Below are 18,251 nucleotides of genomic sequence, written 5' to 3'. Positions count from 1 at the left end.
AGCCCTTCTCTGTCACACTGCACTTCTTGATACACCTCCTAAGTCTGCAGCAATCTTGCCCAGCAAACTTGTATACATATGTAGATCAGCACAGGGGATGTGACAGCTGAATGGAAAAGTCAGTGAAAAAGGGAGAAGTGTATGACTTCTTTATTGAAGCCTTTAAGAAAAACCTTAGAACTGATGTTATATAGTCTAAAGGTAAAGCGGACAGTGAAAGACAGTACAAAAAGACTGCTGTAATCCAGCAGCATTGTCAGGGCAGGGACACATGGTAGTGGCACATCACCTTAGGAGATGATTGCTGAAAGGACAGTATATACACATTTTTGAAAGAGTAGCCTAAGAAACCACTGTACTCCAACTCCTAGTGGGGCAATAGGGCTTCACCCACTGTCAGATAACTGTGGTTCCAAACTCTGGGGGGGGAGAAATACATGTTAAATATTGTACTGAAAAAAATAAATAAATCATTGCATAGATTTACATACTCGTGATGCCAAATAACAGTATTGTGCAACCTGACTATTTGAAGCATATTTGGGTAATGAGTGTCACAGAGGAAGACTGCTGATATAGAATATTTAAATTCATTAATGTAGTAGCATTAATCTATGTTAGGAACACAGAAGCTGAGACAGTGGATATATTGCAAGTCCTTCATTAATAAGTAGAGCTAAGGAAGAGGTGAAAAAATATATAATTTGCCTTAAGAATAAGAGATTTCTTCAGTGAGCACTCTAATAACACGGTTTCCAGTTTTACTTTGAAATAAAGAACAAACCAGGGAATGGATTGTGAAATTTATAAATACTGACTCAGGTTTCACTTAGAATATTTTAGCTTCACCAGTTGTGCATGTCACAATATATACAATAAATTGAAATTAATAGCTGGAAGATGACACAGTCTTAAAACAGATTTGATTAGGGAAGGAGCCATGGAGCCAGTTTAACCAGCTAGCTGGAGAATTCTTCTCCATGGGATTTCCTGTACCATCACTCCAAGAAAATTCGCAGCACAAGGGACTATCAGGGGGAATGAGACATATCTTAGCATTTGGTTGTCTAAAGATCACAGAAGGCTGATGCAGTGTAGAGAAGGCCAGAAAACAATCTATAATCCAGAAAGCTTAAGAAAAAAAAGCTTAAATTTTATCTATCAAACTATGCTACATGTCAGTCAGATATAAACCAGAATTTTGCTGGGTTCAACCCTTAATTTAATTACTTTATTTTATATCCTGTGTCACAAGCCTATCACAAACTCAGAAATACAAGAACTGTTAGGGTTCACTTTGATAGATGTTAAGCTCTGTCACTAGTGTTGAGAAAGATGCTGTTTCTATTTTTGGCTCTATAAGCAACCCTAGAAAGTTACATTAATTTAGTCTGACACCTGGTGAGAATCCCATAGTTACCCCAAGTGGAAATATTATGGGCTTTGACAGTAGTTATTTGTAGTCAGGACTAGCACTTTCAGCCTTGTCTGGAATGATGCGTATATCATTGCCTAGATTAACACAGAGTTTTGGCTTGCAGTTGTGCAGTAATGGATTCAAACCAATGAAGAAACTGGTTCCCTCCTTTGGCAATGACAGTAGGTGACATTTGCGTTTTAGAAGAAAGTTTTGCAAGTGCTTTCTCATAAATATTTCCTTTTATCATTCTATTCACATGCTGAATGTGTCCCATTAGGAAGAAGTCACTGCCAATCATAAGTTTCCCAGTGGAGTTGCAGCAACCTGGAGCCTCCTCCCATAGGACCTCTATCACTGTAGCATTTTGGTACCCATCACATACACAGATATTTTAAATGGAAATCAGTTGTTGGAAAACTTCACTGCATGCCATTTCCTCTCAAATGATACAGTTAGAAAAATCTACACAAAAGGAGGTTGCATTAATCATATGAGAATGAGACGTGAGACCCAACTTATGGTTCTCCTGTTATGTGGAGGGTTGGATTAATCCTGCATCTGTTGGTCTGACCCCCACAAATCTGTACTGTGCTAGGAAACTTCAAACTGAAAGTGCATGAGATATATTTAAGGTCTCTTCCTACTCCCCTAAGTAGAGCAATCCTTTAAAACACAGGGTTCACAATTTGCCCCAATGAGCTGTAGTAGTCATTTATTTTCAACCTGAATTCAAAATTCTCAGGATTGAGAACTCCTGCTGGGCCTCCATTCCAATTAAATTAATATTGCTGTCTTCCGTGGGGCCATCTGCAGCATGAGTGCAAATAAAACTAAAGTGTACCACCCCCATTCCTGAAATTTAGTGCATGTGTGGTATTTCAGACATTTAATGTGAGCACCCCAAATGTCGCCGCAAAGGTAAACATGCCAGTTGCTAAATATCAGGTGCAGCATGCAGCTGCAATCTGTGACAATCTGTGACAATAAAATCTGGCTTTATAAAGAGGAAAAGACATGCAAAGGTGAAACATAACTGTGATTTTCCACTTCAAACAGATGAAAACTAGGAATGTTCCTCCTCAAAATGTAAGTTTTGCAATAACTCTCATATTCATAGTGTAAATGATTTGTAAAGACAGAACATTATTTTTAATATATTTATGTGCTATTTCAAACCGATTAAACTCTCTAATTTAATGGGAGAATTTCCCAGCACCTCGATTCTAGGCTTCTTTTTTAGTAGTTTCCAATTGTTTATTGTTTTCTTTCACTTCTTAACTTGAAGGTTGCACTAAGGGCACTGCAAACAAGTATCTTAGTATCCTTGTCATCTAATGGGCCAAAACTCATTGAGGCTTCTTTGGAACCAAGGACCTACAAAGTAACTGACAGAAGATGAATATACTTTTAGAGCTGAAGAAATTTTACATCAGGAAGATGAAAACAAGGATTAATAGATTTGAATGAATGGTCTTTAGTTTGTATGAGAAGAAAGTAAGTTTATGACACTGCGTACCAAAGATGGGAAGTAACTGACTGTGGTATAAGACAATAAATATCCATCTTTATATACTGTACGCATAGCAGAAAGACAAATGCAGAGCAGGCAAGAAAAGACATCAGCTGATTCATATTTATACTATGAAGTGCTACTACAGTAATACATGGGCAAATTTTTAATATCTTGCTCATATTGAATAGTCTCTTTACAGATTATAATTATAAACGTGGTCTTACATTAAATGGACTACTTGTGAAACAAAATATAAATTAACTGCAATAAAGACAACAGAATCTAAATCCACATAGCTTTAAATCATTTATCAGATGAAAGCAGACTACTATGCAATCTAAAAGAAGGTAACACTATGTTTGTGACAATGACTTTAAAAAAATTGAAAGTATATGTGTATTTTTCATGTTAAGAATGTGTCTGTCAGTTATGTTATGATGCTGCACAGGAACATTAAATTACACAGAGAGGGAACGACAAGAGAGCTCACATATCTTCATTCTGGAATCAGCTGTAGTTTTACTAACGAGAGCATGGCCACAAGCATATTTTGAAGTAGTCTGCTTTTTAAAAATATTAAAATCCTATGAAAGATTATCGGGGGGTTCATTCTAAATGTTAAAAATGAATTTACTGGCTCAATCTCATTAGAAGTTTTTCAACCATAAGTTTCCCTTCAGCACCACAAGAATTGTTACTGATTGAAAACTTTAAGGAGAAAGCAAATGGTTGTTCAAATTATATCTGCAAAAACCCTGTTAGTATTTCTTGTATTTTCAATGTCACCTTGGAGAAAAACAGTAAAGGATAGTATCTAGCAACCCACTGCTTTATTAGGTAAGTAACAAGATTTAAGTGCTTACTAAGAACTTGAACTCGTAGGTATATTGAACTTAATCAAGTGTAAGAAATCTGCCTTGCATTGCATGCGAACTGCAATTAAGTATATACTTCAATATTCAGAAATCCTTACAGTGACTATCATCAACATCTTAACTCTGTTGTATACAATAAAAACCCCAAAAGCCGCATTCACTAGAGGGAACAAGAAAATGAGCTTGTACTGTAATATATATAACAGTATATACAAAACCAGTCCATCCCTTGGCAGTACAAATTTAAAGTATTAAAGGATGCAGTAGAATAACCATTTTAATTAGTAAATCCTACATTTCATCCATTATACTCCACAGAATAATCAATCGTCACATATGATGTGAGTAAGACCACAAATCTCAGCACTGTAAATCTGTTTGGACTGGACATCTTCCTATACTTTCTTCCTAACACAGCAAATTAAATGGAAAATAATAAGAAATCAGTCATACATTTCCCCCCTTATGCATGTTTTCCTTTAGATGATGGCTTTTATTGTAACACAATAAAAGCTACCAAAACCAGATTTGAAGAGGAAGCTCTGTGTATGTTTTCAGAATACAGGAATGTGTGACAAATTGCTATGATTTCAGTCCTTCCTTCTAATTGTCAGTTTAAAAAGTACTTTCATCTCAGATACAAAGATTACCTAAACCCCACCATATCATTCTATATGAAACACTATTATAAAACAGAGACAAATTGATTACTGAAGGTCCCTGAGTGAATCACTGGTTGAGATGCAAATTCTGTGTTGTGTTTCTAGTTCTCTTTTTGAAGGGATTAATTTAAATATATGGGAATTCCAACGGCGTACTTCCACTTCTTCATACGTAAGCATCCATGGCAACTGGTAAAGTGTCTTGGCGAACTGTAATCTTACTTCTGGCTGCTTTTTTTTTGAAAACAAATTGAAACAAATGAACAAAACCCCAGGAAAAAAACAGGTACAGGCACAACCCCAAACACTAGAAAAGGTAGGTTCTTGGTTGTACGGTGAATCCAGCTCATATTTAATTTCTAAAGTGATTAATCTTCTAAATATAAAGATTTCTACTGAGATGTAGCAGGAGACAGTTCACAAAGCCGTTTTCCTTCACACACACACTCATGCATTTTTACATCAAAGCCAGACCAGAAGTTTGATTAGATTCAAAACTTAAACCCCAAACCAGCATAGCTAATAATCCAATCTAATCTGAACAACACAAGCCATCCAGTGATTCTTGTGTCAAACCCATAATTCTGGTTGAACCACAGGTCAAATTTCATCAATCAAAAGCCATCCTACTCCTACCTAAGATAGCCAAAGATACGATTAGCCTCACTGAGAAAAACGTGGGTTTGTTTCAGCCCAAATCTGTTAAGATTTAGATTCTAACCTTGAGATTTGGTTTTGTCATTTCCTGATGAACAACAAAATCGTATAGAAAATATTCAAAGTAAGGAGATAAAGCTATATCTCCTATTATTTAATTACCTGTGCTCCCTCTTGATTACACTAATACAAAAAACCTGCCAATAAAAAGTTCAATACTTCATGGCTTATGGTATGCTTCTGTACTGCCTGATACCAGTGAGTCACAAGGGGTAAAATATTAAATGTCTTTTATGGTTTTTTTAAGAGATATTATAGACAGAGAAAGCTTTAAGTACCCTAAGGTTCAATACAAGTGCATTTTAAAAAGTACTTTATACATATACCAAAAAATGCTTTCACTTCCATATTTAAATGTTCCTATTCGTGCTGTTGTATTTTATATACTAAAATCTTTCATAGAGCACTTACTTTTTTGTCTTCATTGTATTTATGGAAAATTTCCTGTGCTCTTTCTTCACCACCATCCGTAAACAACATAATAATCTTATTGCAGTTAGCTCTAGAGACGCTGTGCTGCAGGAGACAGAAACAGAAGGGGGCGTTATTTCAGGCCATAAGGTATAACAACTGTTATGTTTGATGGCTTTCAGATCAACATGCTTACTACTTTAACATGGTAATGGCAAAACTTCCAAAGTCTTAGGATTTCATTCAATACCCCCTCTTCTGAATGAAAAATAAAATAAACCCCAAACAAAACCATTTTTCTGTTTAATAAGAGTTAAATATGACTCATTTCAGACTTGGCCCAACACAGAAGAATGTGAGTCTGGAGGTTCCTCTCACTTCAACCAACACAAGGAAAGCTTTTTAGCTCATACCCATCACATCAACACCCCCCACAGCATTTCTCTAAAGATGTTCTGCGCAAGACTTGTACAGTGAGGGTATCTAAACATTTTTACTCTTCTGTTTTCTCATCCTTACTTTTTTTCTTTTTCTTAATGTCCTTGTAGAAATTATGGAACAATGACCTTCTAATGAATTACTGAATATGGGCTTTTTGGATGCTGGATTCCTGCTCACAGAATCTATCAACCTCACTGACCATGTAATTGAAAAGTCTGATTATTTAGGAATCCTATAGGGACATCTAAAAACTCTACCTGATAAAATTAGAATTTTTTTTTTGAATTTGCTATTTTTGTCACATTTCCTTAAAATAAGCTCCATCTTTCACTTATTTAATTCTTTCCCGGTTTTGTTTGTTTATGTATATTATATATATATGAAAAATGCGGTGAACTGTGATCAATGTATATTAACACATTGAAATGAATAACATTTAGGAAAGAATCTTAGAATCACATTTACAAAATATGCACCTAACATACGGCTGCCTAAATTATTACGATCTCTGCACCACTGCTTTTCTAATGAGATTGCAACTCTGAGGTGAAAAACTAAGCATGTTCCATTGTTTCTGGAGAGCAAGCCTGGAACAGAGAGTTGAGAAGAAGCCCCTCTAATTCCTAAGTCAGCAGTCAAAGTAACAAGCAAAGACACAGAGAAAAATTCAGTGTGTTGTGCAAAGGAATAAAAAGATTGTTCCACAGCCAAAACATCATAAAGATGAATATGAATTTTGTCTCCTTATGAAGAGTCCCAAAGGCTTCTCTTTTGGCATTTGTCTTCTTCCCCTATCCCTTAAAAGTTAAGAATCTAGTCTAAGCAAATTGTTCATTAATTTTTACAGCAAACATTCCTTGTCCTCTGTGTTGCATACAAACGGCCCTAGTCAGCCAGATCTCAGTACTTCTGAGTAGTTAGATGTGACAGAGTAAAATCTTTAGAGTTTCAGTAAAATTAATTCTAATTCCCTTTCCACAAGCCTGAATTTGGCTATATGAATTTACTACAGACTCGGGAAAATAAATAGGAGAGTCATCCTTACAAAGTGCCCAGTTCCCCCCTGCTTTAGTCTTTGTGGCTAGACAGTGACTAACTTTTCACCTGGCTGGTCAGGTGAGATGATGCCACTCCCATTAGCCACTTTTCATCCTACTCTCTGATCTGATTCCTTGTTCTTCTTTAATAAAGAAACCAAAACACCAAAGCCAGACTTCAGACATTAGCCAATATTCCTAAATACTGTATCTCCATGGTTCTACAATGATCCCAGAAAACTGAACTGCAAAAAATGTATTTGCCATCATTATTGATATATGAATAATTATTCCTCACAGTGTGATTTGTATTAGTAGTTCAATATTCAGTAAATAACTACTTATTTATTAATTTGAAAAGAACAAGTCCAAAGATTTTCTTACATGCAGCAACTCATAGAAAGATGCTTGAAATCAACACATTCTCTCCAATCTCATCAGCACACTGTGTTTCGTTTGTAATTAAGTAATTTATGACCATTTTTTCCTTGTAAAAATATAACCTACAAAATTCTGTTTCAGCCTGCAGTCTTTTCAATATTAAAAAAAAAAGGTAATAAAAGTAGAGCTAGATACTTCATAAACTCACCTACATTTACAGTAATTTAATATACAGGCGAAAATAAAGTCGGGGGAAACTAAAGAGATGACAAGGAAGGGGACCAAAGCCTGCTCATTTTATAAAACTTTCCTACTGATTTTGAAATTGAAATTATGGGCAATGTGAACTTCAGCTAGTATTCTTCTTAAAAGATCTCAATCGGGATTTTTCTAGTGGCTTACTTAGCATATGCTTATACAGTATCAGAAAAAGGCAGTTTTCTCATCTGCTAGTACTTACAGAAGGGCATTTACGTACACTATACTAAAGTCAAGCTTAGACACTAAAGTCATGTAATATAAAATCCAGAGGCTTAGCCTCCAAACAATATTGGAAATCTGAATATGAATAAGCTCAAATCATATATTTTCCCCCCCTTAAATCTTTGCATCCCCATGAATGAACTTAATGTATCAGTCTCTTACAAGGGATCAAAAGGAATGCAGAATTGCCATTACAACACATCTTTCCTGCATGCTCCCTGCCAGTTGTACAAAGATGGAGAGATACAGGCTCAGGGAGCGATTATAAGTGATTTGGCAAAGTTGATGGACTAATTTCATGATTTTTCTGAATAGTTTGCCTCAGCAGTCCAACGGATAGCTTTGCTTCCCATCACAGACCATAGCTGAAGAGCAATGTGTTGCTCATAAAGCAGCTTACCTGGAAAAAAAAACCTGGCTTTTTAGCTGAAACCACAGAAAAAAAGACAAGTTGGAACTAAGTCTGTGTATTCCTTTTTAGCCCTCTCTTGCACTTGATAAAGGCCTTTTGTTTTGATTCCCCAAACAAACAAGACATTATACATTTTGTACTGTTCCTAAAACTGCTTTTGGTTTAGAGAAGTTTCACATCCCTAAAATTAACTCATTCAGTGGCTTGTCAGGATTATACTTCATGGCATGAGACTTTAGGAATGTATTTTTCTCATGATGAGCCTCATGCGCTGAGGAAGGAAGGGTAAACAAAATCAAAAATCAACTACACAAGCAGAGATGATTTTGAGATAATTTTTTGACAAATCGTAGTTATTATGGTATGGAGGAAAAAAAATCTTGAATTGCGGAAGCTGAAATATTATTATTTTCAAAGAACCAGCAAGTCAATATAACAATAATGGGAAAATAGTGCATAAAAATGATGGAATCTAGAATACTGATAACTGCTTGAATTAGTATGTTGAAAAAAACTGAAGTGTCTATTTCCATCTAGCAACACAACAGACAGTATTTTTCCCATGGCAGAAGTGAAATATTACTTTGTTATTTGGGAAAATTGTTTGAAATAACTGTCATCCAGAAACAATACCCACAAAATTATCATCAAAATTTAAGCTGTTAAGAAATACTCCATTTCCATGGACCTTAAAGCAATTGGACCATTTGAATTCAAAAATATACAACTGGAAACTATCTCAAAGCATACTTTTTTATTATTTGTTTAAGCCTGTATTATATCATCCTGTTGTATTGTCTTGTCACCAGAATCTAACACTAACTCCATCATCAGCCTTTATTCTTCCTGCCAAATGGATTTGCCAATATCTGGAGAAGATGATAATATTACTATAAGAAGAATATGGCAAAAGATGTAAAAAAAGGGGGAAATGCTCTTAAACCTAGTCAGAAAAAGTCCATCAGCCTTTAACATTCTTTTTGCAGTTTTATATAACCATCAGCAGAGGGCAGCCAATGATTTCCCCACCAAACGCCTCTACTATAACGTGCATAGTAATCTACTAAGAAAATACCCTTGAAAACATTGCATTTTACTTTCCTCCAGCAAAATCTTACTCGATTAGGATTTTTTTAAAACCAGCTCTAGCCCTAAGATGAATATATACATAGAAGCCTAAGATCCAATAGCAGGGAAGTGCTCTGAAGTCGAGAATCTAGCAGATCAGGGAAAAGAATTAAACATTTGTACACTGAGAGACATCACTGATACTTAAAAAAAAAAGTAAAATAAAAATAACATAATTTATGTACTTTTAAACTAGATCCTTAAGTGCTGTAAATTGGTATAGCTTTGTTGACACTAAAGACAAGATCCAATAGGCAGTCCTTATGAAGGTGATCAGTAGGAAAACATTATTAAAGCAACTACATAAAGTATTACAAAATGCTAATAAAACCCCAACATTTGTGGTAAATTGGAAACATTTCTGCTGCTCAGAAAGCTAGTGCTTAGGTGCAAATTAGAAAGTACAATGTAATTAAAACATGGAAATAATGCATTTAATTTTAAAGGAAATTTTTTTTTATACATGAGAAAGAGAAATTTATTAGAATACTCTCAGGGGCCTAATATTCCTCTATTAACAAATTCATTTGCTCTCCTCTGTCCTACTCAAGCCATGGTCAACTATTTATGACTTGTAATAAGCATAAATCTGTACATTAATTAAGCATTGCTGGAAGATACTATGGTAAAATTGAAATAATAACACTGTGACATGGAGCCTTCCCTTTTAATATTACCTGCAAATCAACCACTACCACAGCTATGTGCCAGCTGAGAATCACATGGTAAATGAAAAACTAATGAAAAATGAATGAAACAAAAACAATGATGCACACTGAAAACCAAATTTATTCCCAAATCTTAGCAACTTGCTGAGGGATCTGCAAACAAAAAGACATAGTCTTGAAATAAATTTACTTGGAAAATAAAACTTAGTTAAACAATGGAGGAGAGTGCAGTGGCCATCTGAACATTCAGGTTCTCCTTCACTTCACAGCAGAAAGAGACAGCTTTCATACTTACATTTAGCAGCTGTTCAAATGCATAGCTAAAGCCTTTTTTGTAATCAGTGATTCCTTTAGCAGAGATTTTATAGACAGCTTCTTTCAGCTTCTTCTTGTTCCTCACATTAGCTTGGACAAGATGATTAAAACAACTGACGTTCTGAGCGTTATTGTTAAACTGCAAAATAAAAAAAATAGTATTAAAGACCATTAAATCTGTTTTCTAGGTACTGGAGTAGTAAAGCATAATCTTTTCTTAACCCATCAGATAAAGATGTCATATAGATTTTGATTTCCACCATTCTATGATTCTATGATATATCTTACAGATATAGACAAAGGAAGCACATGAAAGTATAGCTGTAAATAGGGGGATATTATTAATGATAACACAACTTGTGTATTGAGAACACATATATTTGTGCTTGTTTATCCACATGTGTAAAGGCTACTGCCTGAAGCACTCATTTATATGAGATTTTGATACTATTTAAAAACACACTTTTTTTAATGTGCAAAATGTCTGCACAAATATAAATCAATTTATGATCACTTTAAAATTTGTCTATGTATAAATATACATTCATCCATATATGAGTACAAAAAAAATATATATCTATATATCGTGATAGAGAAAGGATGTACATCTGAGTAATGCTTTGCATGAATTGCCTTTCTCTCTGAGACGTTTGTGTGGTTTCTGTGATATAAAAGAAATTGCAGTACACAGCTTATTCAAAAAACAACAGCCCCCTAAACAAGCCTTCAGAACTCAGGCAGTTCAAAGAAGCAAGCAGAGAAGCCCAACATAAACAGGCTGCAGTAATACGATGGTGAGGCACTGGAATGGGTTGCCCAGGGGAGTTGTGAATGCTCCATCCCTGGCAGTGCTCAAGGCCAGGCTGGACAGAGCCTTGGGTGACATGGTCTAGTGTGAGGGGCCCCTGCCCATGGCAGGGGGTTGGAACTAGATGATCTTAAGGTCCTTTCCAACCCTAACTATTCTATGATTCTATGATGCAGAAGTCCATCTCACTTTTTAGCTACCTCCGTATCTATCTAAAGTCAGAGATCAGACTTAATGCTGCAGCATGTATAATTCTAACTGTAGTTTTGAATGAAAGTGTGTATTACTGCACATAATCTGAGTTTAGTACTATTTGAATAAAAATCTCCTTTTAACTCCAACCCCATAATTTTTATTTAAGATACTCTTGACTAATATTACTAAAACTATTTTCTTGGCAAATTTTTAAATCGTTTTATCAATCCAGATTTTTTGTATAAGCTTTTTCGCTCACTGGCAAATACAATGGACAAAAAACCTGCAAAATTCCATCTCAGTAATGGGACTAAAATCCAGGCATCCTAATTTGCATTTTATCTGAAAAAAAATTATTATGGGTCTTCAGTGAAAGTAAATGTAAACGTAATTTTAGGTTGTCAACCTGATACAAAGCCTTAAAGTAACTTATAAATTAGCCTTGTTGACTTAAGTCTCACTACTGCTAATTAGTTCAGTAGCACTGAATAGAAGATAAGGTAAATAAGGTCACAGATTTCAGTAACTGCTCAGACTATTTAAATGTCTAAAATAAATCACTAAGTATCAGGCACAAAGTACAGAGAACTGCTATCAGCAGCAAATATCAACTTGCATTGGAATTATAGGACAATTACAATGAATGGAACTTAAAAGAATGAAGGGAGTGATAATATCAAGCCATTTTTATTAATGCATAATAATTCAATTATTTGCATTATTCAGTAGGATGCTTAGGAAGAACAGAGACTTTTCCATGTTCTGGAATCAGATGCATACAGATGTATGCTTCTTGGGACCAACCAAAGAAATTCTTATCAAACATCCACTTTAATCAATGAGACTTCTGCTATCGAAGGAGCAAGTGCATAACTACAAATATTGCACAGCTTATGGCAGAGATGACTGACAGAAAACTCCATCATCCTCAGCAGAAGTCTTAGCCTCATCTATACTGCAACTGTGGGGGTTTTGGCTGTAAGTGAGCAAATCCAGGCAGATTACGAGAGCATTTGCTTTGCTGGATTCTTACTTAGAGGTCCACATGTAATTTCTCCTCCTGCAAGAAGGATGTGTCAAAGGGCCTCATGAATCAGAGACTTTAAAGCAGGTATTTGCCTGCCTCTTCTAGTATCATTATTGTGTCTGAACCCACTCCTGCATATATATATATATATATATATATATATATATAACCTAATCAAGAAAACCCACTATTTCAATTTTAAACTAAACCTTGTCATCTTTATGTTGTATTGATTTTTCTTGGAAGCATATTTTTGACCATTCCACATGAGTTAATACTGTCTTTTGGTGAGATATGCATATTTTTATGCTATAGGTTTTTTTCGTATTAGATAAAAAATTGTATTCTTGCTAGACAGAATATACTATGAGAACACCAAAATAAGAATCTTCATATATCTTTCTAATTAATAAAGACAGTTATTATTCTGTCCTAGTTTTATAGCTCTGGTCCCAGGTGACAGAGTTGTGGGAGCAAGTTATTCTCAAATGACTTTATGTAAATTTTTCTGTAAAAAAAATTTCTTTATGTAAATTTTCCCTCTTTCTATCAATATGCAGTTCCCCATGTGTCACAAGGGGTCAACTTTTTCCAAAATCATACAAAAGAATGAACAAGTGCTTTAACTTTGAAAAATTAAATGTTATATTTGATAAGTGTTCTACAGGAGAATCAGGCATACTGAATAATGTGACTAAAGTTGCTTATTTTTTTTAATATTCTATTTATCAGGACTTTAATTTTCCTAACACTGCAACTATAATTATAGAATCTTGTAACTTAATTATTTATAGTAACAAAAGTATGAAAACAGGATGAGATAATGAATATGAAAAATATTTTCCAGTTCTCCCAGTATTACAGTGCAAACTTCACTTTTAAAATAAATGGATACATGGAACTGGATTACACATAAACAACTTTTCAACTTGAATTTTCTTTAATTTACACCATATTTCCCAGAAAGCAGTATTTTCATAGGATCAACCCTCTGCTTTGATTAAAATGCAAAACCTCCATCGGAATCCTAATATTAGATGTGCCATCCCTGGAAACATTTCAGGCCAGGCTGGATGTGGTTCTGGGCAACCCAACTTAGATGAAGATGTCCCTGTTTATTGCAGGGGGGTTGGAATATATGACCTTTTATGGTCCCTTCCAACCCAAACTACTCTATGATTCTGTTATTTCCATTGCATGATTTTAAATCCATTATCTTTTAGACAGGTTCTTTTCCCAGACTCAATCAAATTACAGTCATTAATTTTTTCCATTTCCCCTCAATATCATGTGATGATTTTTATTTCCTGTACTTAAGCAGCATCTTTATGTTTGTTTCAGTTTTTTAGCAAAACCATAAAATCATCACACAACTGAAATCAATTCACTTTGATGCCAAACAAACCACTCAACAGTGCTTCTTAGAGAAGTTTTGTACAGAAGTAACCAGTGGATCACAGATGATTACTAGGTACATTAATCCTGTGGGAATGCAAACAGTATTGTGCTGTGGAATTATTTCAGCTTGTCTTGGCCTAATTTTATTGCCTTCTGCAAACTACTGATGTAAAGTAATTTTAAAAAGATTGGGTCTAAAAATCAGTTTAATTGTGAGATGGGTTGAAAGTAAAGATCTTATACCTGTAAAGAATAAAAACACTATCTGGTAAGTAGTTCTGCTCTACAGAAGCCAAATTCACCAGAAAATTACAGAGGGGAAACGCGGCTCTGCTTCACCAATGACATGATATGCAAACTATTTAATGATCTAATATAAAAGTAAGTGTAAGTTCAATCATATGGACAGAGTATGCTCTGTCTTGGGCTATAGGAAACTGTGGTTTAGGTGTTCAAGTGGAAATTTAGTGACAAGTAAAAATTTCTCCCTGAAATGCCACTAACATTAAACTGCAACTCTGAATTGCTTGCTAGCAGTCCTGCAAATATATCATGATAATTATGTCTATGAAGGTAAGGTACCTAGCATATGGATCAGCAATTATGGATACAAAAATGATGTTTTAAAAATTGATAGGAATAGTGGCTCAAACTGCTTAAGCAGTTAACAACACTACTGTATTACACTTACATATGATGTAAACTGAAAGAGGGGCAAATATCAAAACATCTGCATCTGTAGATTGACAAATACCGATGGAAAATGAAGGGGAAAAATAACACATTTGTAGAATGGAGAAGTACATCAACCAAAGTCTGCAAATAGTGTGATTTAATTAAGAAAATACATGAGCCAGCTGTTTTCAAATACATCAGTCAGAGTTAATGTTAATGTCAGTCAACAAATCAGATGAGAAGAGATTTTGATTAGATAAAGAAATCAGTAGATGGAACAATAGTTCTCCAAAATGAACATTTCCCTGTTTTTTAGAAGGTGAAGGCTAGTCTGAAGGTTGAAATGTGACTGAGAAATGTTCAAGAGAGGGGAACAAGATTCAGGGCTACTACATTTAATAAATTGGAGCTCCAGTAAAATACTGGAGTAATTGAAGAATATCAAGTGCAAAAGCCTTCAGATCTTTGTTAAAACTAGCTTTTCATAGTTTTTTTAATACATAAGCATTTTGTTCTTTAGCCAGGTAACTATGTGACAAATACAAGGACCATTCACAACTTTGAATTAGCCAAAGTTACACTCATCTGAAATATAATAGTGATAGTGGCATTATAATGTTTCACACATTAAGATACCAAAAGCCAAAATACCTGCAATAAGTCTAATGATTGCTGGTCACATTACCTTTCGCCTAAGAACAATAATAATGCTCATTTAAGTTCGGATGATTACTTGGAAAATCAGTTGACAATATACTGATGCATTTAATATTTAACTGAAGAAAGAACATATAAGATTCCAAAAGCCAGTTGCCACTTCAGGAAGTTCATGTTCTTACAAAATCAAATCCTATCAAAGGTGTAACATTAAAGTAAATACAATACATACCTTATTGAATAAAATACTCCCAATGCATCTACATGAAATATGTCAGTTGGGTATTTATCGAACTGGCATTTCCCCCTAATTATTGCAATAAAGATAAATATATGTCACAAAAAATGCTATTGTGGTGGAAAGAACATAAATGGAATTTGCATACCATGCCATGGGCTCTGTGAATCAATTACTTGCAGAACAACAGATGACATCTGGAGGCAAACCATTCCATTGTTGAACTCTAAAGCCATCCAATACAGTATGTCACCACCAGTGACAGTTTCTACTTCTTCAACTATGATAAAAGTTTATTATCTATCTAAGCTATAATATGAGGGGCTTGCAATAAAACACTTGGAACTTATGGAAAACAAGATAACCTTAGCTTTTTCTTTTCAAGTATCATATAGTATTAATATAGTTAAATTTGGCTTGCAATTATAAAGAAAGGTATGGGATCTAGACTTATTTTTCACTAAATTATTCCTCACTACCTGATTTATTTAGATCTTTTTTGCAGTTTTTGCCTTTGGGATCTCCCAGAATGATCTCCAGGTCTGAGGAAATTAAGACCTTCTATTCACAGGTTTGGGTAGGAATACCCAAGCCTATTATTGCAGCAGAGAAAGTGTTACAGAAATTCGTCTAGTTGACCTCAAACCATCAGTTTAGCTACATATGGCACAACTCAATTCAACTCAACGCGACACTCAGCAAAGGGGTTTGAGTTTAATGATGCTTGTACCTTGTCATTCTGGAGAAGTTCAGAAGAGAAACAGTAATTTGACAGTCTTACAAAGACTTTGCCTTTACCCTCTGCTTCAGAGAAGGAACAGATTGCAAAAACAGTGGAAAAGTATACAAAACTGCAGTGAAATATCTAAATGCTAGTGACTTTCCCCCTTCCTTACGTAGTTCCACCGAGCCGTGAGCTCCTCCAGACACATGGAACTCTGCAATCCATAACGCAAAAGTTAAAACTGTTGAACAAGTGAAGGGTTGTCATTCTGATTCCAGAATGGTTACTTTTGCATTGCTAAAAGCGTCTTCTTTTCCAGAGTCTCAACCTGGAAATCCTTCATTTTTAAAAACATTATTAAAACTCCTGCTACAACACCAGGATATTAGAGCATTCAAGGGGAGTGAAACAGATGTTGATTTATTTCCTATCTGTTCCAACTCTAAGCACTCTGTGAATATAATGGTAAGTAAAAAAAACCAACCAACCAACAGGCCCTACAGACAGGTGTCTTCATTAAGAGGACATTATAAAACAAAACAAGAAGGGGGGAACCTCATGGAAAATGCTAGAAATGGGATGTAAAGGGACTGCATCTGTGTCAATATATTACATGCTGAACAGATACAAAGTGGCTTGTCTATGGGGATTTTTTTTTATAGATCTGCCTTTCGCAGATACCACCTGACCTGTCCCCAGCTGACATGCTTTAGCAAGTAACACATAGCATGTAACTCCCAGGGACATTCACACTTCAGCACCACAGACATTTTGAAACATTACTAATTTCCTCAGACTCCTTCTGAAATAGCTCAGAACTGTTCTTATGTTATTGATGAGAAAAATGAAGCAACAAGGAAGAAAACAAGTAAGTCTAATGAAAAGGCATGACCAGAAGCTTTATTCTCAATTCCCTACTACTAGAGCACCAGAATATGTTTTTTCCCTTTCTGCAACCAACTCCAAGTCCTCAAATTTGCACCTTAACTTGACATTAATTATTTTGCAACATGCCATTACCACCACAAGGTCAAATATGACACAAATTCTTACAGCATGAAATCTCATAAAACAGTTTACCACTTAAAATTCTTCAAAATATAAGGAAAACTAATTCATTTTGAAGACTACAGCACTGCAGGGGAAAAATCTCTGGTTTCACAGGCAATGCATAGATTGATGAGTATTTCAAATTCTCTTCTGTATAACCATCTATCCCCTCTCTATACATCTAAATATATTTCCATCTCCTGAGAGGTATAAGGGACATAAATCTGAAATCCAACATCAGTCATTCTTTTGGCAAGTGTAGGAAGTTATTTAAATACAAATACAACCTTTCAATTGATTATGCTTCTTTTATAAAAGGAAACCCAAAGCATCTCTTTCATTTCACTGGCTTGGAATTCACATATATATAATGCTGGTAAAACAAGCAGGGACTGAAACCAGCAGCATAAAGTAACACCTTGAGGCATTCTAGTGGGAGGTGCCACTGCCCATGGCAGGGGGGTTGGAACTGGATGATCTTACAGTCTTTTCCAACCCAAACCGTTCTATGATTCTATGGTTAATTTATCTTGATCAGAAAGTGCATGTTACTGTTTCTGGCAATCAACAACTTTTTTTCTTTTTTTTTTCTTCTGTATCTGATATCTTCATACATATGCGTGCATATATATTTATATAAAAATATGTTAATGTAGAGATATGTGCTTAATAGTTTGTATGGTGTGCTCAAGAAAGCTGCGTTCAGTCAACATTTAGCAAAGTCTATCTCAACAAAGCACTGATCTACTGAGGAAAACCAAAATTCTCAAAAAAAACAGCAATAAGTTTATGCAAATCCTCGGGAGAAGAAATTGAGGAAAGCAGCGCTGGCTCCACAATTGACTTTAAAAAGCACAAAATCTGCTGTAAAACATCTCATTACTGGAGAATGCAACAACACAGATAAAACCAACAAATCAATGAAACTTTTTAAAACAGTTCCACGTTTTAGTCACTAGGTGGCACCAAAACAACAAAGTTGAACTGGTCCTATAAATTTCTCTTGAAATGGGAAA

General features: G+C 35.0%; 1 protein-coding gene across 9 annotated transcripts in view; it reads right to left on the bottom strand.

Moving 5' to 3' along the window:
• Nucleotides 1–18,251, bottom strand: part of CACNA2D1 (calcium voltage-gated channel auxiliary subunit alpha2delta 1) — a 387,883-nt gene that overhangs the window by 69,133 nt on the left and 300,499 nt on the right. For all 9 annotated transcript variants that reach the window (XM_061467295.1, XM_061467296.1, XM_061467298.1 and 6 more), the window contains exons 11-12: nucleotides 10,444–10,602; nucleotides 5,599–5,703 (exon numbers count right to left, since the gene is read on the bottom strand). In XM_061467295.1, coding sequence (XP_061323279.1) covers nucleotides 5,599–5,703; nucleotides 10,444–10,602 — 264 coding nt within the window. The remainder of the gene's footprint in view (nucleotides 1–5,598; nucleotides 5,704–10,443; nucleotides 10,603–18,251) is intronic.

Source organism: Pezoporus flaviventris, unplaced genomic scaffold, assembly GCF_033815535.1.
Source record: "Pezoporus flaviventris isolate CSIRO_AGI_PZ_B2104156 unplaced genomic scaffold, CSIRO_AGI_Pfla_v1 ptg000045l, whole genome shotgun sequence".
Classification (NCBI taxonomy): Eukaryota; Metazoa; Chordata; class Aves; order Psittaciformes; family Psittacidae; genus Pezoporus; species Pezoporus flaviventris.
The sequence above is the reverse complement of the archived record's forward strand: the minus strand, read 5'-3'. Positions and strand labels throughout refer to the sequence as shown.